Genomic DNA, 25,587 nt, shown 5'->3' with positions numbered 1-25,587 from the left:
TGATCTTCCTAATTTGATAGTTGAAAGTAGTGGAACTTCATAACTGAAACGTGTTGCAATGCTTTTCTGTTGAACAGGTTGAAATAAGGTCTCATTTCATAGTTTCTATAAGATTTATTTATGTTGTTACTAACTTAATATATTCTTATTTTTACTTCTTATTGATAATTTATTCATTACTTCAATATTCTCTTCCTGGCCTGTTTTCCTTGGTGGAATCCTGAGGCTTAAAGTACTCAGCATTTCCAATTAGGGTTGTAACTTGGCTAGTATTACTATAATAATTACAATAATATTTTAACTAACAGGGTTAAACACAAAATTAGTTCTCTACAACGTGTCTTTTGTTAAATTCCAATTTAGTCACAGTCTTCATATATCCACATTTCCATCATCTTTTAAGTGTTCTTACTAATCTTAACTTTCCCTGCTTCATACATACGGTGCTATTTTTTGTCTGTCTGCACTCATTTCTTCTTATTGTACCGTAAAACATATTTCATTGTTCTGGTGTCTTGACTGACCACGAGCATGTTAATAGACCATTCTACCACGCATAACATAAGAAAGGACTGGTAAAAGAAAGAAATTAAGGTTGTTCATTGCTTAATCCATCAATGCAGATTTTCAGTCAAATCTTTATTTATCTAGTATATTTTACTGTATTTTTTAGTGTATAGGGGCCTTTGTCATGCATTCTGCTGAAAAGGGGTTTGAAAACCGATTCATAAAAATATTGTACACATTCATGATTGCCTGTACTTGAATTACTTATGTGCTACTATACCTGTAATTTGCCATATTTTAGACCATTATACTATTGAAAAGATAGCAGAGTACATCTAGTACTAGATGGATTTGGATACAAATATTTTAGTCTAAAATGTGTAGAAAATATTCAAATAAAGTTGGATTCATTGTAAATACTGACTGACTCGGTAAAAAAATTCTACTTCATCATAAAACAATGCAGTCCCACAGAAATTAGTTACCAATTAAAAATAGAAAAACTATGCAAAACATTGACAAAACTAAAGCAGCATTAATCTAAAAATTACATGAACTGTTTATAAATTTGAAGTATGAATTTAACAAATACCATCAGTTACAAATAAAGTACCAATGGCTAAACTGACCCTGTAGTTAACAGGACCAATTAGCAATTCCACAATAAAAGGGTTTCTTAAATTATTAATGGACATACTTGTCTCCTCCCACTTTCCATGTGTGCTGCTCAAATTTATATGAATCACCTCTCCACTCTGCTGCCTGACAACCACCTGGAACGAAAAACTTATCAGATGTCAGAGAATATCCCTTAAAATGGTAGAAACCATATTGCTGTCTTTCCTTCATATTTGATATATTTTGTACGTAGTATTACTGTACCTATTTATTTCGTCTTACAGTAAAATTATATAAACAGTATCTATATGTCAAAAAACCCTTCCAAGGTCTTAGGAAGGGAATTATACTAAAACCTTACTCACCATTAATTCTGGAACATTGGAGTTTTTATGAGAAATTACGTCAAAACTAAGCTGGTGGAAAATCGTTATGCAGATGGTCTTTTCTAACATTTGCTTATAATACATTAACCAAGCTTTTTCCCCAACTTCTAAAACTGCATGTGTATGATGTCCTATACCTGTTTATATAAGGATACAGTAAGATTAGATATCTTTTGGTATGAGAAAACAAAACCATTATTCAATATGAAACATCAGATATAGCAGACAATGTATGTAAAAAACAAGATACTATACTACGTACAAAGTGATCCAGCATAAGAAAAATGATTCAATATAATAATTCATTTCCCAGATAAAACTAAACATGAATCTCACCCAGACTGTCTTCCACAATCCAACTGGGATTGTATGACTGAAATTCACACGAAAGAGGATCAGTGTCACACCTTATAATTACATCTGGTCTGCTTATAGGTTTATTAATGATATCCCAGGAAAGATATAAGAAATATTTCAGGCTGCTGAAATACTTTTCTGTCCACCAACACAATCTAATGGAAAGGGAAAATTAAAGTCTACTATGAGACAAAGGCATAAAAATATAACATCATAATATTAAGGTATATGAAAAAGGTACTACCTGTAACATCAACTGGTCAACAAATATAAAATTTACTAAAAATTGAAAAAATCAAGTGAACACAAAAACATATTACAGAAGTCCTCTTAGTAACCCTTTGGGTTACAGCAAAAAAACAATCACTTTGACAAAAATGTGAATAACTATGAGCTAACCATCAACAGTAGCTACTTGAACTGTGACCAAAGTACTGCTCCAATTATGTCAAAACCAAGAGCTATGCAGTAATTAAAATAGCCAAACATATATGTAAAATTACAGGAAAAAGTGACCAGTGATTTTCAACCTCACGATAACAGACTAATAGAGGGGAAGTGTTGTAGTGTTGTCAGGTATACAGTATCGGAAATATGTTTCCTGAAGCATAAAATCTAGCAAAATCATACTAAATTGTATACAGAACTACTATATTTGTAAATGAATGTGTATATAATGTACAGTATATTTCTGCATATAATTCAACCTTTATATGTGAAAATTCACCCCTAAGAATTACAACTAGTCTTATAATGCTATTCTCAAAATCAAACTTTGAATTCTAAGTGATGTTTACTGGCAAGATAGCCTTGGCCTCGATGCAATAACTGGTATGAAAGGGTAATAATTTCTACCTTATATATTACTGGCATATTATCATAATAAATACAACAAATTTGGAAATAATTTATACTTTCCCTAACCATACAAACCTGAGCTCTGTACATGGATGTATATTTTCAGTGCAGCTGGAATCTAGCCATAAAATTTGTCAATGACCTTCCACTGGTTAGCAAGGGCTAGACCGCTCACTCTGCTCACACAGTAAGGTTCCTAACTTTTGATAGCAGGCTAGACTTCTTTGGAGGATAGGTAATGGTGGGACAAGTATCACTAAAGAGCTTAGGTTTGTAGAGTTAGAAAAAATACAATGACTTCTAAATTTGTCATTTGTTCCTACATGAATGCAAACCATTCGCTCTTTATTATGGAGACTCATCTTTAGATGGGAAGAAGTCCAAATTCCAATTAGCTGGGAAACTTGACCTGGGGTACAACTCTGAGCTTGAAAGACCATGAGAGAGGTATCTTGACTCCTTGTGAACTCTCAGTCTAATAAAGCTGGAGAGTTTTGACAGCCTGGGCAATCATGGTGAATGAGTGGAAACAAGCACTGTGACTTGGCCATGTAAGAGTAAAACGTAGTATACTACACCTTCAAACTTAAACCTAGACAAACCCAACTCACCCTTACCGGGAGATTGAGGACATAACAAAATGTATGCCATATTCCAGATCATACTGATTGTTACCTGATATATATTGGAGGTAGGCTAGTTTGCAGAGCTCTCCGGATGCTGTGCCCTAAGGGAAGGGAAGATGAAGGAAGAAAAGGCCAGTCACTCTATCCATTCATCCTAGACTGATACTGGGTAACATTCGCCCTTGACTGACTGCTACTAGTCCTGTAAGGGAACTGAAATAGCTAAACAACTTGTTGAGCGGCCAACACAGGTCCCAGAGTAAAAGTATTCAGGTTCATGTGGGTTACGTCTCGCAGCTAATGGGTGGTGAAGGTTGTCTGTCTTCGCCAAACGCCCACTTGGAGTACCTGTGTAACAGAGAAGTTTTTCTTAAAAGCTAGGGACACATAGTACTTGCCCCTAACGTTGTGAGCTTTTCTACAAGATAGAGTCAATTGTAAAAGCCTGGGGAACCGTCAAGTATTCTTGAAGAGCGCCCTTCTCCAACATGGTCTGGACTTCCGCCTGATGAGCAAGATCTTTCGTTGATCCCTTCGCAAAGAAATACAAAATCTCTGGATTCCGAGTCAAAGTAGGGTGAGAGAGAGAGAGTGAATGGGATGTGGTATCCTCCCTGGAGGACCGAGACCATCCATGGATCAGCCCTGAGGTTCTACAATCTCTGACACCTGTGTTTCAGGCATCCTACCACCAGTGGTTGAGCAGGAGGAATGAACCCGTAGTAGGAATGACCACGTTTTCACCTCTCCCTCCTCTACCCCTTGCGCCTTTGCCAAGAAAGGGCTGCTTGGGGTTTGACTTCTTAGCTTTGGCCTACTTTGAATAACCTGTTGTCTTCTTATGCGCCTATCTATGCAAGGAAGACGATCTTGGTGCAGATGGGGCCATAGAGTGGGGACGAGATGTCACCACCCTAAAGAGAAGGGAGTCTTGACTCGTCTTTCCACAGAACTCTATAACTGCATCTATGTCTTCCGAGCAAAACAATGAAGGGCCTTCCTCTGATGAGTTACAAAGCTTAAGGACTTCTCATTTTGGCACCTGCCTTTGGAATGAGACGACCGAGTCACATTGCTTCAAGAACCATTATAACCACTAGTTACTTACTTACTTTACTTACTTTGATGGCTGCTTTTCCGGTTCCATACAGCAAGGGAACCCCACTGTGTTGTGAGCGAGGAACTCTATAGTCCTCTCTCCCGAAATTAAAAAGGTGTTCATTGTCTTCTCTTTATCTTCATCAGGCAAATCTTTATTGGCAATCAGATAACCAACTGAGCCTGCCCAGTAGTCGATCCATAAAGCAGGTTGCAAAGTTGCCTTAGCAATCCTCTCCCTATTTGCAGCTTCTGCAGCTGAGAATGTCACCTGCTGTGCTGCCAGCTTGTTGATGAGTATGCCCTGTACCAAGGCAGAGACCGCAGGGTCTATTAGTACGGGTGAGGGGTCATCGTCTAAGATATTATAATACTTCATTTGCCTGACAAAAGGCACGGAAGTAAAAGTAACAATTTCTTGCCCTTAAAGAGACTTTCCCTCTTTTTCGGAGATTACATTCTTTAAAGACCTCGACACCATATTGAACCAAGGGAACTCGATCCTGGTATTTCTGAGAAGTCTTGGAACGTGCAGGGTTAGGTCCGCGTTGTAAACGGATAACTCAGCAGGTGAACCAGACCTAGAGAGGAGGTTCGGCGTCATGGACATCAATGAGGAAGGTACTGTATCACGAGCACCCTCCTGAAGTGCTCTTTCTATTCCTGAGGCTTATCCAAGAAAGAAGCTAGGAGACTGGCTGTCTCCTTCTGAAGGGCTATCACTGGTTGCAAAACCTGCCGAGGTTCGACAGGAGCAGCAACGGACTCCGGGCGAGGAACAGTCGGTATGGTATGGACTATCTCAACTGGTGAGAGCCAATAGTTGTCCGTAAACAAGACCTTTCTAAAAGACCTTGAACCCCTGCTGGTTCTTGGATGAAAGATATCTCAGACAGGTGGCGTTTCCTGTCTCGGTTTCCTCCACTTCCTCGTCACTTTGAGTGGGATGATATCTAGCTCTTCCCACACGGGATCAGGCATGTTCTGGGCAGCCTTGGAGTCTAGATACCACTAGTATCTAGACAAGTGACTTTGAGGTGAAAACAGTCTGAGACCAGAGGGCAAGGCGGAGCATGCTCAAGACCAGCACTCCTATGCCTAGAGTTTAAAGGCAGACTGAAACTCCCAGGAGATCCTGACATCGATAGGGGAATGGTCACAGGTTCCCTTAGGTTCTCCGATGATCGGGCTAGAGCAGGACTGAAGGCAGCCTGCTTAACACCCATAACGAGCTCCATGAACTAAGGTGTTTCCCTCGAAAATGAGAGGACGTCTGAAAGAGCCCTTGGCAAGAGATGTTCATATGAGCATGGATCAAGAACAATTGCTTCTCCTGAAGAGCGAACCAAAGAACGCGCACACGCCACCGCAGTGGACAGCGCTTCTGGAGAAGGGAGCAGACCCTCATCAAGAAGAGGTACCGCGCATACACATTTCATATGAGCTTCTGTCCCAGGACGGGAAATCATTGTTCACAAGACAAAGCACTGTGAACTGGTGCGTGAACATTTGCAAGAGCCTTGCAGATGGTTTGCAAGTTGTCTTGTGCTGTTCTAGTAAAGGACATGTGTGCTGCCAGCAAAGAACGTGCGCGCTCCCAGAAAAGAACGTGTACGCTTGTATGGTGGCTAGCAAGACAAGATTGGCTTGGCTAAGAATGCGCGCAGTCATTTCAAGCGAACATCAGACCAAGTTGGCGCTTCCCTCGAAGGGGTAGACGCCCGAGGCAACACCCCAGCGGGTAAAGTAATCGCGAGACTCATAGAGACTCCTTGTCCCTAGGCCTGGTGGCATGGTGGGAAGGGGCTGAAACTCCTGGGAATATACAGCCACGATCATCAGTTTGCTCTAAATACCCTGCTCCGAAGAGATATAGCAAGGAGGCAACAAGTATCGAACTTGCTTACGAGGGATTTGAGGGGGGACCACACAAGTGGGAATGCCCTTTCAAGCTGGCGAGAGGGGCGACCAACCTCATTGGGTGAAAGATCACAAGGTTTCTCCGGCTGAGCAAACTTAATGCGCACACTCACTCTTGGGGGTAAGCACGCATGGCTGGAACTCCGAGGAGAACCAGTCTGCAACTCCTCAGGAGGGAAAGGCATTGTGGAGGATGCATCAGCTGGTGGTACGAGACCAACTGGAAGGGACTCTCTCTCCAGTGGCTCAGTGGGGAAGGTTGAGACCAATCCCCGCAGAGGCAGATGTGCACTCCCTCAATGCCCTTAGCTTCAGCACCTCCAAAAGCTGTTCCTTTGAAGAACCGAAAAGCCCCAAGGAGGGCCACAAATGACACAAGGCATCAAAACGGGTAGACTCCTCATGGGTGGTGGGTGTCCCCGCTTTGCTAGGCAAAGCAATGGTGTTCTCCATGCTTGAAGGTGCTTCAGAGTTTAAATGGTTACTCTTACTAGAATGCGCTCCAGATGAAGCCAAACGATAAGAGGCAGCAGGGAAAGTACAAGGTGCCAGAATAAGTAGTCAGAATTTCTTTAACCTTAAGGATGACCCTGATTTCTTCCTTCATCTACCATACCGATATTTACTGGGAAGATTACTCTCAACACTTGTTGCATGGAGAATCCTGCGTTCAGGAGTGTTGTCTGCCAATATGATAAAGTTGGTGAGGATCTGTCTCCATGGTCACATTCCTCAAAGACAAAACTTAAAAAGAAGAGAAAATCTTTAGTTTTAAACGGGCAAATAGATAAATTTTAGTGTTAACGGGAGAACAAGACAGCATGTCTTCATTCTATCGTGGCAAAAACAAAACGGGAGTGTCTCACTGGGTGAGCGTTTTACTGGGGTGGTCGGACTAGCCTCACTAACCAGCAGAGTGCCGTTGACACCTCGCATAAAGTTTATGGCTAGATTCCAGCCATTCTGAAAACGTATCGATGGTAAAGAGAGAAGGGTTTGAATTCGTTTAGGAACAAAGGCTATTTGAGCAATAATTTTATATCAATGAAATCAACTTTTTTCTATGCAAGCCCTACTGGGAAAATGTAAACATTGCCAGTTAACTCTATTGAAGCTATACATAAATTTTAAAAAGCATTTTTAAAATAATTTCCAAACTTATTCAGGAAATCTTGTAATAAATATTGCAGAATTATCAATATCTTATAGATTAACACAATTTTCATAAAGTTTACTGAAAGTAATTACATTAGTACCATTAGTTACCAATTTGACGTGAAAATTGTTTGTTCGTTTGTTATGATTGGTGATGAAACATCAACAAGACATCAGTTTCCTTTTTAGGCAACATGCGCAAAAATTGGTTTTGTTGTTTTGCTCATTTACAATTTCTAAGAACACAGTGCAGTAGGTAAAATATTTGTAATAACAATCTTTACAGTACATATCCAAAATTTAATAAGACACCTATTAATGTAAAAGCTAGTGTATACAGATGGTTTTGTAATTTAGCAGTCGTATAATACTAAATGTGAGATAAAGTCATTGAAATATGCAGTAATTTTTTACTCTTGTCTTATCTAAAGATCGTCTAATGCGGAAATTGTTTAAATATTTGTATATACTTGTAAAATATTGTAAATAACAGTAATTATATATAAATAAAATGTACTCCTTAATGTAACGTTTAAAATATCACCAGGATGCAACTTCTTTATCTGGATTTGGTTCATTATATTTATAATTCATTATAGATATAACATAATGGAAGAAATAGAAGCTTTGCCTGACAACCAATCTGTTTACAGAAAACTATACTCTACGGAGACAGCCATCTTCTCTGTTGTAAATGATATGATAGAAATGATGGATGAAAATAAATGTGGTTATCTTAATACTGCTCGATCTCAGTGCTGGTTTTGATACAGTGGTGCATGAACTACTACTAAATGATCTACGGTCCATCAGCGTTGAAGATCAAGCCTTCGAATACCTAAAAGACTACTTGGTTGGTAGAAATTACTGTGTATAAATGGGAAGTGTACTTGGCCCAATCTTATTCTGCATCTATACTATTGATCTATCGAAAATGCTACAAAGGCATTTGCTGATGACACACAATTTTACTTCTCCATAAATGATATACATGACATTACTGAAACTCTAAACCGAATCCTTGATAGTGTAAGAGAATGGATGACATTTAAACAACTAAAATTAAATGAGAACAAAACCGAATTCATGGTGTTGGGCGAGAGAAACAGCATGAGAAACTTAGGTGATATTCAAATGAACATAATTAATGACTTGGTGCTGATATCTAGTAAAGTTCGAGATCTAAGTGTATTTCTTGACTGTAACCTGTCTCTAAATGCCCAAATAAATAATGTAATAAAAACTGCTGGTTATCATCTAAAAAATATTGCGTTTATAAAAAAGTACCTGGACGAAAATTCTATAAAGAAACTTGTGATTAACTGTGTTATTACCAGGATTGACTACTGCAACTCTATCTACTACAATTTACCAAAATTGCAACTTAAGAAATTGCAAAACATAATAAACAGAGGAGTAAGAATGATAAAAGGTGTCCCACCTAGAGAAAGGATCACCCCTATACTAATTGATTTACGCTGGCTGCCGATTGAAGCGAGAATTAAATTTAAAATATGTACAATAACCCACCAAGTTATCAGAGCCGGGCATCCAAAATACTTGAGAAATTTGCTACACATTGCGCAGCCAACAAATCGTGTCGACACGAGAATAGTTACATATGGCTTCAAACTGCTGGAACCTGGATATATGTCTACTTTAGGCTCCAGAGCATTTAAATATGTTATTTTTATTAATAAAATAAATTTTTGAATATACTTACCCGATAATCATGTAGCTGTCAACTCCGTTGCCCGACAGAATTCTATGGAGGGATACGCCAGCTATCACAATACTAGAAGGGGGTGTACTTACCAGCGCCACCTGTGGCCAGGTACTCAATCATTTGTTGTTGACACCTCCTCAATTATTCCTCGGTCCACTGGTTCTCTCTGGGGAGGAAAGGGAGGGTCGATTAAATCATGATTATCGGGTAAGTATATTCAAAAATTTATTTTATTAATAAAAATAACATTTTTCAATATTAAACTTACCCGATAATCATGTAGCTGATTCACACCCAGGGAGGTGGGTGAAAACCAGTGTACATGATTAAAGGATAGCTAAGTATCCCAAATTTCATATAACAGTTATCTCAAATAACAATGAAATAATAAGTACCTGGTAAGGAAGTCGAATAGAACCGTTACTCTGCCTTTTATTTAAAGTTCGTCTTCCTTACTGAGCGCAGCGTTCCTCTTGGAGGCTGAATCAACCCAAAGGTGCCAAAGTACAAGGGGTTGCAACCCTACTAAAGGACCTCTACCAAACCTTTAACCCAGGCGCTTCTCAAGAATGAATAGACCACCCGCCAAATCCAAGGATGCGGAAGGCTTCTTAGCCTACCGTAACAACCATAAAAACAACAATAAAAGTATTCAAGAGAAAGGTTAAAAAGGTTATGGGATTATGGGAATGTAGTGGCTGAGCCCTCACCTACTACTGCACTCGCTGCTACGAATGGTCCCAGGGTGTAGCAGTTCTCGTAAAGAGACTGGACATCTTTCAGATAAAATGATGCAAACACTGACTTGCTCCTCCAATAGGTTGCATCCATAATGCTCTGCAGAGAACGGTTTTTATTAAAGGCCAACGAAGTAGCTACAGCTCTTACTTCGTGGGTCCTTACCTTCAGCAATGCAAGGTCTTCCTCCTTTAAGTGAGAATGTGCTTCTCTGATCAGAAGCCTTATATAGTACGAAAGCCCATTCTTGGACATGGGTCTCGAGGGTTTCTTGATGGCACACCATAAGGCTTCTGACTGTCCTCGAATAGGTTTAGACCTCTTCAGATAATATTTGAGAGCTCTGACAGGGCAAAGAACTCTCTCTAGTTCGTTACCTACCATGTTGGAGAGGCTAGGTATTTCGAACGATCTAGGCCAAGGACGTGACGGAAGCTCGTTCTTTGCTAGGAATCCAAGCTGAAAAGAACATGTAGCTGATTCGGTTGTGAAACCAATGTTCTTGCTGAAGGCATGAACCTCACTGACTCTCTTAGCTGTTGCAAGGCAAACGAGAAAAGCAGTCTTGAGGGTAAGATCCTTGAAGGAAGCTGACTGGAGAGGTTCGAACCTAGATGTCATAAGGAACCTTAAGACTACGTCCAGATTCCAGCCTGGAGTGGAAAGACGACGTTCTTTAGACGTCTCAAAAGACTTGAGAATGTCTTGAAGGTCCTTGTTGGAAGACAGGTCCAAACCCCTGTGGCGGAGGACTGAGGCCAACATGCTCCTATACCCTTTAATCGTAGATGTTGAAAGGGATCTCTCATTCCTAAGATGAAGAAGGAAGTCAGCTATTTGGATCACAGAGGTATTGGTAGAGGATATTGAATTGGCTCTACACCAGCTTCGGAAGACCTCCCACTTAGACTGGTAGACTCTACGAGTGGAAATTCTTCTAGCTCTGGCAATCGCACTGGCTGCCTCCTTCGAAAAGCCTCTAGCTCTAGCGAATCTTTCGACAGTCTGAAGGCAGTCAGTCGAAGAGCGTGGAGGTTTGGGTGCAACCTGTCTACGTGTGGTTGACGTAGAAGGTCCACTCTTAGAGGTAGAGTCCTGGGGAAGTCGACTAGCCATTGACGTACCTCTGTGTACCATTCTCTTGCAGGCCAAAGGGGAGCAACCAGCGTCAGCCGTGTCCCTTCGTGCGAGACGAATTTCTGCAGAACTTTGTTTATAATCTTGAACGGAGGGAATGCGTACAGGTCGAGATGGGACCAGTTCAGAAGAAAAGCATCTACATGAACCGCTGCAGGGTCCGGAACAGGGGAACAATAAAGCGGAAGTCTCTTGGTGATGGAGGTGGCAAACAGGTCTATGGTAGGTTGACCCCACAACGTCCAAAGTCTGTTGCACACACTCTTGTGGAGGGTCCATTCCGTGGGAATGACCTGATTCCTTCTGCTGAGGCGATCCGCTGAAACATTCATATCGCCCTGGATGAACCTCGTGACCAGAGTGAGGTTTAGACCTCTTGACCAAATGAGGAGGTCCCTTGCGATCTCGTAAAGGCTCCTCGAATGGGTCCCTCCTTGCTTGGAGATGTAAGCCAAGGCTGTGGTGTTGTCTGAATTCACCTCCACCACTTTGCCTAGCAGGAGGGACTTGAAGTTCAACAGGGCAAGATGGACTGCTAACAGTTCCTTGCAGTTGATGTGGAGTAATCCTTGTTCCTTGTTCCATACTCCTGAGCATTCCCGTCCGTCCAAGGTCGCACCCCAGCCCGAGTCCGATGCATCCGAGAAGAGATGAAGATGGGGGGTCTGGATGGCCAAAGATAGACCCTCCTTGAGAAGAAGATTGTGCTTCCACCACCGGAGAGTGGTCTTCATCTCTTGGTTGATAGGGATAGAGACTGCTTCTAGAGTCGAGCCCTTGTCCCAATGAGCTGCAAGATGGAATTGAAGAGGGCGGAGGTGGAGTCTCCCTAGCTCGACAAACAGGGCCAGAGATGAGAGGGTCCCTGTGAGACTCATCCACTGTCTCACTGAGCAATTGCTCCTCTTCAGCATGCTCATGATGCACTGTAGGGCTTGGTTTATCCTGGGGGCCGATGGAAAAGCCCGAAAATCCCGACTCTGAATCTCCATTCCCAGGTACACAATGGATTGGGAGGGAATGAGTTGAGATTTCTCTATATTGACTAATAGACCTAGGTCTCTGATTAGATCTAAAGTCCAAGAGAGGTTCTCCAGACAACGACGACTCGTGGAGGCTCTCAACAGCCAGTCGTCTAGGTAGAGGGAGGCTCTGATGTTCGATAAGTGCAGGAATTTCGCTACATTCCTCATCAGATGAGTAAAGACCATAGGAGCTGTGCTTAGGCCAAAACACAGGGCTTGGAACTGATAGACAACCTTTCCGAAAACGAATCTCAGGAAAGGTTGGGAGTCTGGATGAATGGGAACGTGAAAGTATGCATCTTTCAAGTCCAACGAGACCATCCAGTCCTCCTGTCTGACCGCTGCTAAGACCGACTTGGTCGTCTCCATTGTGAACGTCTGCTTGGTGACATACTCGTTGAGAGAGCTGACGTCCAGCACCGGTCTCCAACCTCCTGTCTTTTTGGCCACAAGAAAGAGACGGTTGTAGAAGCCCGGGGATTGATGGTCCCGGACTATAACCACTGCCTTCTTCTGCACAAGAAGCGACACCTCCTGTTGCAATGCTAGCCTCTTGTCCTCTTCTTTGTAGTTGGGAGAGAGGTTGATGGGCGATGTGGTCAGAGGCGGTTTGAGGCAGAATGGAATCCTGTAACCGTACCTCAGCCAACTGACAGACTGTGCGTCTGCACCTCTCTTCTCCCAGGCTTGCCAGAAGATCTTGAGCCTGGCTCCTACTGTTGTCTGGAGAATCTGAGAGTCAGTGCTTTCCCTTAGATGTCCTGGGTCCTTTCTTAGACTTGCCCCTGTGAGAGTCTGGACGGGAGCTTCCTCGGCTGGGGGCTCTACCACGAAAGGGCGGTATGAACCTAGAGGCCGGGGTATCAGCCACTGGAGAGCGATAAGTCTTGGGGACAGAGGTGGTAACCTTAGACTTACGAGCCGATGAGGCTACAAGATCGTGCGTGTCCTTCTGTATCAGGGCAGCCGACAAGTCCTTAACTAGCTCCTCGGGAAAGAGGAACTTTGAGAGTGGAGCAAAAAGGAGCTGAGACCGCTGGCACGGTGTAATGCTGGCTGAGAGGAAGGTACACAGTTGTTCCCTTTTCTTCAACACCCCTGATACAAATAACGACGCTAGCTCACCCGATCCATCCCTGATGGCCTTATCCATGCAGGACATAATTAACAAGGCAGAGTCTTTGTCCGCAGGAGATATTTTCTTGCTGAGGGCTCCCAGGCACCAGTCGAGAAAGTTGAACATTTCGAAAGCTCTGAACAACCCTTTCAGAAGATGATCCAGGTCTGAGAAGGTCCAACAAACCTTCGAGCGTCTCATCGCAGTCCTCCTAGGTGAGTCCACCAGACTTGAGAAGTCAGCCTGGGCAGAGGCAGGAACTCCCAAGCCTGGTGCTTCCCCTGTGGCATACCAAACGCAACCTTTCGATGCGAGCTTCGTTGGAGGGAACATGAAGGAAGTCTTGCCCAGGTGTTGTTTAGACTGAAGCCACTCCCCTAAGGTCCTTAAGGCCCTCTTGGAGGATCTAGCTAGGACAAGCTTAGTATAGCTCGACTTAGCTTGTTGCACGCCTAGCGAAAACTCAGATGGAGGAGAGCGGGGAACAGCAGAGACGAAGTGGTCAGGGTAAAGCTCCCTGAGTAGAGCCAAGACCTTTCTAAAATCAACAGACAATGGAGAAAGCTTAGACTCCTCCACGTCTGATGAGGGATCAAGATGTGCCTCCTCATCATCCGACACTTCATCAGCAGAAGGTAGCGAAGCAAAAGGACCAGAATGCTGAACCGCAGAGTCAGAACGGGTAGGAACAACAACAGAGGTTTCCTCAACTTGAGGGAAAACCTGAGGTTCAGACTGCATAGGCTGAACAACAGTCGGAGCAGAAGGCAGGTGCAAGGGTGAAGGAGGTTGACTCCTAGCAAGAGTTGCACCCAAGGATTGCACCAGCTGAGCGGAGGACGGAGGCGGAGTAGTCCGTTCCTGTTCCTGAGAGATGAGTGGAGCATGAGAAGGTTGAGGCTGCGCAGAACAAGGTAAAGTTCTAGCAAGCTGAGGCTCCTGAGGTGCAAGTGCATGGTGTAGATGAGCTTGCCTAGATGAGGGTTGAACTCGGTGCAGCGCTGGTTGAGCAGACAGACTCACGGAGGGGAGAGGTTGTTTTACCCCAACCGAGAGTTGCACCACTGGTGGAGCAGCAAGGGGAGGAGGAGGAAGAGTGTAACTCTCCTGATCCCAAAGCAAGGGTTGCCTTAAAGAAGGCTGAGGCTGAACAACACTGTGAACAGCAAACTCCGAAAGTGGTTCAACATCGTACGCCTGGCAGATGGTGCTGCGACCAGGCGGAGCAGGTGCAGGCTGGGCGAGCACAGGCGGAGCAGGTGCAGGCTGGGCGAGCACAGGTGCAGCGAGAACAGGTGGAGGGAGTGCAGGAGGTGCAACACTCTCAGCCCGACACTCACGCATTAAGTCCGAAAGCTGAACTTGCATGGACTGAAGCAGGGTCCACTTGGGGTCGGCAGAAACGATAACAGACTGAGGTAAAGTCACAGTCGGGGTCTGTATAGGCAGAACCTTACTCCTCTTGGGCGGAGTACAGTCGACCGATGACAGAGGCGAGTCGGAGCTGAGCCAATGACTGCAACCTGGCTGAGCACTCGCTGACTGAACTCTACGTTTAAGCGGTCTCGAGACCTGAGACCAACGTTTCTTCCCTGCATGAAGATCAGCGGACGAGAAGACGGGCTCAATCGTCTGCAGGTGGGAGTGACGGTCTAAGGAAGACACGCCCGCAACCACCGAGGATAATTCTGTGCGCCTAACAAGGCCTGTCGAACCCTTAAGCCCTTCGACATTGCTTCTCCCCTGGGCATGGGAGCTTGCAAGAGGTCCCGGACTGGGAGGACGACTGGCTCGCACAGAAAAATCCTCACGCACCACACTGGCACCACTAGCACTTGGCACTGCACAGACACTAGCACTCGTCACAGCACTGGCACTATTTTCACCCACTGCACTCTTGACCTTCAGTTCTTTAACCTCGGCCATCAGAGACTTATGGTCACTTACCACTGATTCTACTTTATCTCCTAAAGCCTGAATAGCACGCAAAACAGTTGACATATCAGGCGGAGGGCACACAGTAGGTTCGGGGGTAGCCACTACAGGGGTAGGAAAAGGTAGGGGATCATGAGGTGAGGAAAACATAGAAGAGTGAGAAGAACTTCTCCTAACTCTAGTTCTCTCTAACTTGGATGAATATTTTAAAAGACGTACAAATTCCAATTCCGAAAGTCCGGCGCACTCCTCACACCGATTTTCTAATAGACAGGGCCTGTCCCTACAGTCAGAACAAGCGGTGTGAGGATCTACCGAGACCTTCGGAATACGCCTATTGCAAGACCTACATCGTCTATGGGAGGGAGCTTGCGAAACGTCAGACATCTTGTTTCAAAGAGTAAGTCAAAGGGTGATCCAAAAACAAGCAAAAATTCATTAACCGTTAATCAGAGTTTATATAAAAGCTAACTAGCTAATATAAAAAGGATTCCAGTATGCGACAGCCGTTAATCTAAGAGAATACTTCACCAAATATCCATGAATAAACTCGAAGACCATGAGCGTATTCCAGAACGTCTAGCCGGAAGCACGACAGAGGAATAATTGAGGAGGTGTCAACAACAAATGATTGAGTACCTGGCCACAGGTGGCGCTGGTAAGTACACCCCCTTCTAGTATTGTGATAGCTGGCGTATCCCTCCATAGAATTCTGTCGGGCAACGGAGTTGACAGCTACATGATTATCGGGTAAGTTTAATATTGAAAAATGCGGCCCCGAGACTATATAATAAGTTCCCACGAAACATTCGACATTAAAGTTTTCAAGAGGAAACTGAAGACTTTCTTATTTCATGAGTCTTTTGACAGCAACAATTTAACAGTAAATGAACAATAAGTGATATGAAATGTTAAATACTCTGAACGAACAAGGTAAAACGACAGTGGAGGTCCTGTGGAGAGTGGGGTCTCCCTGCTGTATGGGACCGGAAAAGCAGCCATCAAAGTAAAGTAAACAGGGCTCTTGTTAGGAGGTTCTACTGTACTTCAATAAAATACCTACAGGTAATTTTTTCACCAACAGAACAACTATTTAGCTTGAAGGCTATGAATTGTTATTACAAAAGCGGGGTTTTGATGAAGGAAAAACCTATTTTTGGGGAAATGCTGTGTGGTCTCCCACAAAATTTCCTGTAAAAAGCTAAAACATATCAAATATGAAAGTAATTTATATTTTTCCTAATTATACCAACCTGGGTTCTTTACATTAAAGATAGAAACTAGTATAAACTGGAACAAGGCAATAAAATCTTTTAACGAGGTGTCGATAACAGGGCCAGTTGTTACAAGTAGGTAGCAGGGAAGCACTGGCCGACTGCTCACTTACAACAATAACATTTTAATTATACTGAAGATGGGACTTCCAAGGTAGGTGTAGGAAGCCAACTGGCTGGAAGTTTTAATACCCAGGATTGCTGCATCTGGCAAAACCCAGGAACATAAGTGGTGGGCTACCCTTAAATCTGCACTCTTTGGTGTAGATTTATCAGATCCTCCTTTATGCAAGACAGATGACTCTATCACTCACTGTCCAGAAGAAAAGGCAACTCATTTGGCTGATGTGATTAAAAATAATGAAAAACTTGATCGTACTCATTTCTGTCTTCACGGGTGTAAACTAACCAGTTTAGTTTCTTGGTTCCCATGAAATTAAAACCCTATTGTTGGACCTTGATGCTCATGGAGGTATAGACCCAAATGCCATTTTCCTTTGGTTTTTATAAAGACTGCTGATTTCTTAGCTTGTAAGTTATTTTGTGTTCATTCTAAACTTAATCTACTTATTTGTTTCTCAACCGATTCTCATAATTTAAAAAAACATTTTATAGATAATTTTCTCAGTAAATTGTCTTTTTTAAAGAACAGACTTTGATTATCCATCCAAATCTTTTTATGTAAATTTTTCCAAATATATTGGTAATAATAGTAAATATTGCAATTCTTCATATGTTATAATTTTCCAAATCCGTTCCATAAATTTTTAGAACATAAAACTTCCTATCATTTCATATATGAATGGTCAATATTGATCAATAGACAAAAAAGAAATTAAAATTTTCTCTGAAAATTTCATATTTTGAGAAATCGGTTATCAAACCTACACAGGTAATTTGAGATCCGCCGAGAGCAATAAACTCTGCTGTCCTAAGATACTCTGGGACAGAGAGAAAATTGTCTTCCACATGGAATATGGTCGTGTAAGGCTCCCATTTCCTTGGAAGAAAAACCTCACAAAACACCATAAGTTCTGATAATCCCTCAAATTCGTTTTGGAAAAGCTCTAAAAGGAGATACATTTTTTTTGGGGGGGCGGGATTCCCTTTTAGCAATATATCCCTCATAGACCTCATACCCATTTTTAACATTGTACACATGAAGGGCGTCTTCTGGCCTGGCACTGTCATCCCATCCAAAGAAAAATCTACACGACTCATCATCCCAGCATCTGAGACCCTTTCTGCTAGTTTTTTAAGGGCACACTTATGTGTAAACAGTAAAGCCTCTCTACAAGTAAGCTTGAAGCTAATCCTAAAGCTATGTCGACGTGATTGAGAAAAGGTAGCTTTAGCAAAGAAAATTTGTTTGGGTTATGTTAATGTTGTCTGGTGTATGAGGAAAAAGGAGTATGTGTTAAGAATAGGCCAGAATATTTGGTGTAATATATATATATAACGGATTTTGAGCGAAGCGAAAAATCTATTTTTGGGTAAGATGGCCATGTCGTCCTGATGGAAGTTCCTTAAAGGCAGCTTCCTAGGGTATATTACAACTAAGGCGATATTCCCAGAGAATTTACCTTAAGGTACCCAGAATTCTAACTCCTGGAGCGAGTATCCCTAAAAAAGACCTTAGGGATATCGTAAATATCAGTGGACGTATTCTTGACACGCCTCATAGCAATCTATACCCCGAATAGAGTTAACACTTCGTAGGGGTCAAATGGCAAGAAAACGAAAACGATAAGAAAGGGGGGAGCCGTTCGTAAGGCATCTCTCCTCCCCGTTTCGTAAGCGTGCCCTGCGCCGCTCGCGGCGCCATCTGTATTCCTTGTAGCGATACACGAGGTGCTACAGATACTGTATGTAGGGAGGGGTCCTACAACCCTTTTCTCTTTTTTTTTTTTTTTTTTTTTTTTTTTGAAAAGGGACAGGGCGGGTCCATCAGGACGACATGGCTTGAGCCCAAAAATAGATTTTTCGCTTTGCTCAAAATCCGTTTTTTGGGCTCAAGCCATGTCGTCCTGATGGAAGTATACCAGAGCATTACTGTATACTGTATGTGGATTCTCAATACGTGCCGTACTCCTCAGGAATGTTTCTTAGTCAACTCGACTGAAAGACCTAAGATGTTACCGTTGTACATCTTTTCACTAATCATAAGCCATGAAAGCGCTTCCTGCCCCCTACAGGGAGGAGTCCTACTAGACTCTAGAAACGAACGAAGAGTACATATACCTATGTATGAATCACTCGCCAGCCAGTACAATATAGTGGTCTCACTCTATATGAAGTAAAGCATAGTCCTTACGGAACTACAGCATCCAAGGGAAAAAAATCCCGACCAGCACCCTGGTCGAAGTAGAAATAGACAAAAAGGTTATATCTGCGTAGGATTAAACTTGCTGCCGCCACCGTCCTCAGAGAGGGGTGGAGCCCTTTATGCTAAGGAAAGAATAAACCAGTGCAACAAGGCTTGCATTAAGGAATAGGCTATTATAGATATCCCCGATTAATATACATAGGCTAAATGCTCAATAATTAACATGAAATCAATATAGGTGAAGGAGACGCAAGGTTCCCGAGAACAAGTTTATTGAGTAACAATAAATAGACATGGTTACCACAAATATATACATATGATAGGTGGATGACCAACAATTTACACAAGTACCGTAGTGCATGGATGAATGGTTATCTGAAAGAAAACAATCAGGTCACTTGTCGCATACCAAGGTATCAAAGTTAACGTCCATGTTACTATCCACTGACATTAGCGTCAGCAACGCTCGGCACACCTGTCTGTACTTGTGCTACCATCACCATAACGCTGGAACAGTCACTGTGGGCTCCCAGAGCCTTCACTACTAGTTATACCAACGCATATAACTATACACTCACCCAAGAATCAAAGTCCCAAATAATTCCACTGTTCCTCGCAGAGTTAAACAGCAGGGTTAACGACGCAACCAACTGCTACCACAGACCTCTTTAGCTGCTCCACTTGCTTAGCATAGTGGCGAAAGAATACCCTGGAAGACTTCCAGCCAGTGTATGAACGAAGGTGTTCAAAATCCATAAAGTTAAAGAAGTTTAAGGATGAAGCAACTTTCCTCGGATCATGACCTGCGGGTGAACTGTCAGGATACGCTCTGCGAATAAAATATGTAATTTTCGCCCTAAGCTGATTTAAAGATAAATTCGAGCCCGATGTTTCTCCTCTGAATAGTTGGCCCCCATGGAAGTCTGAAGTTCTACGAAGATAGACCTTTAGGCATTCTACGGGACATAGAGATGCATCTTCTTTCAGAGGGCAGATTCTCCAGGGACCCCACCTGTTGGTGGGCAACTCGTTCTTAGCGAGAAACGTAGGGTCCGGAAACAGGTTCAGTTCTCCCCCATCCAGGAACTGAACCCGGCCCTCCTCTCTCGAGAGGGCCACAATCTCACTAACTCTGGCCCCAGAAGCAAGGGCAAAAAGGAAGATCACTTTTTGAGTCAGGTCCTTCAATGCACACTCCTCATTATCCAGTAATGAGGCAAAATGAAGGACTTTGTCTAAAGACCACGAAATAGGCTTTGGAGGAGCTGAAGGTCTAAGCCTAGCACAGGCCTTCGGGATCTTATTAAACATCTCGTTAGCGAGGTCTACCTGGAAGGCATATAGAATGGGTCTTGTCAGAGCTGACTTACATGTAGAAATCGTGTTAGCCGCCAGCCCCTGTCCGTGGAGGTGGATGAAGAAGGATAGGCAGAACTCCGTAGAGATCTCGTGCGGATTCTTGTCTTTGACAAAGGCTACCCATTTCTTCCATGCTGATTCGTACTGCCTTCTAGTAGACTTACACTTATATTCTTCCAGGAAGTCGATGCTATCTTTCGAGATTCCGAACCGTTTCTTCACCGCTAGGGAGAGAAAATCATGAGCTGCAGGGTCCGGGTTTTCTGTAATGAAGCGTAGACAGTCGACTTCTGGACTTGCTGGGACAGAACTGGGTCCGGGAGTGGTAGAAACTCTAGTCGTAGTTCCAGAGCCAGAGGGAACCATACACTGTTCGGCCACTTGTGGGCCACTATTGCTGCTACTCCCTTGAAGGATCTCAGTTTGTTGAGGACCCTCAACATCAGATTGTGAGGGGGAAACAGGTAGATCCTGGACCATCTGTTCCAATCGAGGGACATCGCATCTACTGCTTCCGCCAAGGGGTCCTCGTATGGGGACACATATCTCGGCAGCTTCTTGTTGTCCTTCGTCGCGAAGAGGTCTATCTGCAGTTCTGGGACTTGTCTCAAGATGAAGGAGAATGATCCTGCGTCTAGGGACCATTCCGACTCTATCGGTGTAACCCTGGATAGAGCGTCCGCGGTCACATTCCGGACTCCTTGAAGGTGAACTGCTGACAGGTGCCACTTCTTCTTCTCCGCCAGTCGAAATATGGCTAACATTACCTGGTTGAGAGGTGGAGATCTCGATCCCCGCCGATTCAGACATTTCACTACCACCTCGCTGTCCAGTACCAACCTTACATGGATCGAGTGACGTGGGGATACTTTCTTCAGGGTAAGAAGCACTGCCATAGCTTCTAGAAAGTTTATGTGAAAAGTCCCAAATAGCTTGGACCAGGTCCCTTGCACTTTTTTCCGATGGGAGTGACCCCCCCACCCTACCTTTGAGGCGTCTGTGTGGATTGTCACTGACGGGGGGGGGTGGTTGAAGAGGAACTGACCTCTTTAGACGACTGGCTTGAGACCACGGTCTGAGAAGAGAACGTAGCCGAAGTGGGACCGGTCTCTTCAAGTCCCTTCGCTCTTTCGATGCAAAGGTTCTCCAGACTCCCGCTGCATCTTTTAGCTGTGCTCTTAGCACTGGGTCTGTTACTGATGCGAATTGAAGAGAGCCCAAAACCCTCTCTTGTTCGCGTCTTGATATCCTCTCGGAACCTAGAAGCCTCCTGACAGACCCCGCTATTTCCTTCCTTTTCGACATCGGAATGGAAAAACGGTGTGACACTAGATCCCAGTGAATTCCCAACCACTGGAACCTCTGAGCTGGAGAAAGACGAGACTTCTTTCTGTTGATCATGAAACCTAGATATTCCAGGAACTGAATCACCTGTAGGGAAGCCTGCAAGCATTCCGCTCTGGATGCTGCCCACACCAACCAATCGTCCAGGTAGGCTACTACCTGGAACCCTTTTAGGTGTAACTGTTTGAGCGCTGCGCTCGCAAGCTTCGTAAAGATCCTTGGGGCTATGTTTAGCCCGAAGGGCATCGCTCTGAAAGTATAAAGTTTTTGTTGTAGCTTGAATCCTAGGTAGGGGGAGAGACGGCGACTTATTGGAACGTGCCAATATGCGTCTGACAAATCGATGGAGACGGTATATGCCCTCTTGGGCAGTAAGGCCCTTATGTGTTGTAACGTTAACATCTTGAACTTGTGGTTCACTATGAACTTGTTGAGTGGTGACAAGTCCAGAATGACTCTGAGTTTCCCCGAGTCTTTCTTGGGAACACAAAACAGCCTCCCTTGAAACTTGATGGACTTTACCCTCCGGATCACCTTTTTCTCCAACAGATCTTGAATGTACTCCTCCAAAACGGGGGTGGAGTGTTGGAAAAATTGAGGGCACTGGGGCGGAGTACTGTACCAACTCCAACCCAGTCCATTTTTGAGCAGGCTGTGGGCCCAGGGATCGAAGGTCCAGCGATCCCGGAAATACTGTAGTCTCCCACCTACCGGCGACACTTCACTTTGACTGCCCTGCAGTCTTGCCTCCCTGGCCGCGACCACCTCTGAATCCTCTTCCCCTAGAGGGGCGTCTCGCCGAACCTCTGGCTGCACCTCTGGGCTTTGCTCGAAACGTGGTCGATTGCCCTTCGAACACTGGATTGAATGCCGGGGATGCTGATGACACGGCTTGGGGTACCCATTGGAAGGTGGTCGGGGTCTGGGCTACCAGTTGTGGTACCGGAAGCAAAGCTGGCTGCTGCGGCTGCTGTCGTTGTGGTCTGAAAGGCTTGGCTGGACGGGAAGAAAACCTCGATTTCTTCGCCTTTCCTTTCGGCTGAGGGCCCTCATCAGGGGAAGACTTCCTCTTAAGGGACAGGCCCCACTTAAGGAGAAGATTACGGTTCTCAGTGGCTGCCTTGTCCACCACCTCTTTGACCACTTCATTGGGAAAGAGATCTTTACCCCAGATGCTAGATGAAATGAGTCTCTTGGGTTCATGCCTCACTGTGGCCGAGGCGAAAACAAACTCTCTACAGGCCCTCCTCGCTTTGACAAAGCAATAGAGGTCCTTAGTCACCGTGGCCAGATGGATCTTGGCCATTACCATGAACATCTCAGGCATCTTGGGGTCGCTAGCCATTGTCTCCATGTTAGTCTGGAGAGACATCGAGGCTGCCAGGCGCTCCTTTGTGTCCAATTCCCTCCGTAGGAGGAATTCCGACAACTTGGGAAAGTTTTCGCCGAACTGCTGACCTGCAATGTCGGCGTCCAACTTCCCAACCGAGAAGGTGAGGTGTACCTCCTTCCAGTCCTTATTATCCAGCGGTAAGGCCAACGACAGTGGTTTGCATTCCTCCAGAGATGGACACGGTTTGCCAGCTTCAACCGCCTTCAAGACGGCCGCGAACCCTTTCTGCATAAAGGGGAAGGCCCTAGCCGGGGAGGATACAAAGGAGGGGTGCTTCTTACTCAAAGCAGCAACTTTAGAGTTTGAGAACCCCCTCTCCTTCAATGCAGATGTTAAGGTAGCTTGAGCCTTGGAGTGATCCAGGATGATCACCTCCTTCGGTTCCGTCTCCTCCTTCGAGGCCGGCTCCTTCTTCAGACGGACATAACAGTCCGGGTAGGCCCCTCTACTGGGCCAGAATTCCACCTCCTCAAGGGGAACTGAGCCCAGTTTCTCCGACATGACGATCTTCCCGATCGTCATCGGCATGTGCTCGGCATATCTCCACAGGTTGGCATCCGAGCACAGAGGAAGGTCCTTCACGTTGAGCTTCTTTGGAGGTCCACGTGATGCTGTGATCTTCTGCATCTGGAGCTCCAATGTAGCGGCCTTCTGATTATTCTCCCTCTGCATCTGTTGGATCATACCAACGATGGAAGAGAGAGCCTGTCCCAGCTCTGCTGGAAGAGCGGACGAAGTAGAGGGGATAGGTTCAGGGGTCTGAACCGGAACGTCTGAAGGTACGGGAACCTCTTCCTCCACGGCAATAGGATCTTGATCCTACTCCTCACCCTCTGCGAGGAGATCCTGTTCCGCACGGTCGGACAAGTCAGACATCTTGTCATCCAGCTGGATGTCCTGCATGGCATCCGTAACATCCTCCTCCACTGGGATCTGGACGAGAGGGATCTCCGGACGAGGCTGGGGAACAACAGCGTCAGTGGAAGCTTTGGGAAAAAGGTATGCCCTCATCTTCTCATTAGGAAGATAAGGTCCAGTGGTGTTCTTCTGAAAACCCCTTACCCATAAACGGAGCTTCTCCCTCGCTGCATCCCTTGACTCCGCCGACCTAGGGGATTCAAAAGCCTCTGATAGCAGGTTAGTACATACTGCACATACCTGCGGATCCCAGTAGCGATGGTCATCATTGGAGGCTGCGCAAGCCGCGTACCTCCTACACGAGACATGTCCGCAAAAGTTCTTGCTGCGGACATTGCAGAAGACACTATCACATTTCGGATGCTCCTCCTGTAAAAGAAGAAAATTTCCATGAATATCAAGTGAATTTCAATTCACATGTAAATATGAGTATTCACAAAGAATAAGGGAAAGACACCTACTTGTGAAACCCACGCAATCACCTGTGGAAGCCCACCAGCCAAAAATCACGTAGTTAGTCTTTACTAGAATAACCAGAGATCATATTTCCCAAGGGAAATTAGGTGTAGCTCACACCTAAGGTAAAATTTTACCATTCTGGCCAGGGATGAAAAGAATTCTCTTTTTTATCCTTGTAAGGCGACACCAAGTGATTGCACAAAGTAACACAAGTAAGTTAGAAAAAACAGTGTTGTAACCTACTATATCATGGTCTCCCTTGGTTGAATACACCACCCAAGAAAGAACTGATACAGTACATGAGGGTGGTGTGCCGGCCGGCTATTGCCGGTCAGTACCCCCCCCCCCCTTTTTTCCAAAGGTAGATCTCAAGTACACAACTCCAGATCACCCCTATTGAGGAGAACTCCAGATCCCATGCCTGAACCGGCCGGCAGTGGTTGCCGGTCCGCAGCCACCCGGGTAGCACTGTGTTGCCGGCCATCACTCTTAGTGGCCGGCTAACCGGGCAGTGTAGCAGGCCGGCCGGCAGCGGTAAGCAAACCCTGCCGGCTGGCCTCCACACCAGGTAGCGCTCGGCTGCCGGCCGCCACTCATAGTGGCCGGCAGATGAGCAAGAGACCGGCCGGCAAAGGCATATAACCTCCGCCGACCGACAGCAAGAGAACTGGAGAACACCCCCCCCACCGGCGGCCGGCCTGTAGGCCGGCAGACGGCAAGGACAACACATAAGAAGACAACAGAATGAGTGCCGGGCTAAGAGGCTACGAGCCTCTGTGCCCGGCACCCGAAAGAGTGCCGAGAGGAAGGGGAGACACTAAGTCAGGCTTCCTAACCGCTGCTTACTGAATCTACAGACGGCAGCGGTGGAGGGACCAAGAAAGGACCGGGCAGCACTCAAAAGAAAGGGTCTCTGCCGGTCGGCACACTCTGCCGGCCGACAGGGGACCACGTCAGTTCCCCATCCTAACCTAGGCTAGGTACGGATGCGGACGACTGACACAAAGGAAACGGAAAAATAGAAGGGAAGGACAGAGGGTCCTATCCAATCTTGCCTTGGTTAAGGGTCATTCCCAACTAAGAGAGCTCATCTCAGCCAGAGAAATCCCGGGAGGGAGGCCGGCACTACTGGCTGCCTCCCTAAAACCAAGGCAAGGAAGGAATTGCTATTCCAGAAAGGGAACATATCCCGAATCCAGAACGGCAAAGAGGACAAGTCTGAGGGGTCACCGAGCGAAGGGATCACTACAGGAACCCAACAAGGTGATCCAAGGAGGATAAACCCCCTATGCCCGTGTCAGTCAGCAAGGG

General features: G+C 44.9%; 1 protein-coding gene across 2 annotated transcripts in view; it reads right to left on the bottom strand.

The window, feature by feature from the left end:
* Positions 1–118: 118 nt before the first annotated feature.
* The window catches only part of LOC137630234 (CRISP/Allergen/PR-1-like), a 273,374-nt gene continuing 247,905 nt past the window's right edge, over positions 119–25,587 (bottom strand). Inside the window, exons 6-8 of one of the 2 annotated variants that reach the window (XM_068361692.1) lie at positions 1,848–2,023; positions 1,491–1,648; positions 119–1,280 (exon numbers count right to left, since the gene is read on the bottom strand). In XM_068361692.1, the coding sequence (XP_068217793.1) occupies positions 1,089–1,280; positions 1,491–1,648; positions 1,848–2,023 (526 nt within the window). In that variant the 3' untranslated portion in view covers positions 119–1,088. The remainder of the gene's footprint in view (positions 1,281–1,490; positions 1,649–1,847; positions 2,024–25,587) is intronic. The other variant, XM_068361691.1, reaches the window with a different exon arrangement.

Source organism: Palaemon carinicauda, chromosome 38 (genome assembly GCF_036898095.1).
Source record: "Palaemon carinicauda isolate YSFRI2023 chromosome 38, ASM3689809v2, whole genome shotgun sequence".
NCBI lineage: Eukaryota > Metazoa > Arthropoda > Malacostraca > Decapoda > Palaemonidae > Palaemon > Palaemon carinicauda.
The sequence above is the reverse complement of the archived record's forward strand: the minus strand, read 5'-3'. Positions and strand labels throughout refer to the sequence as shown.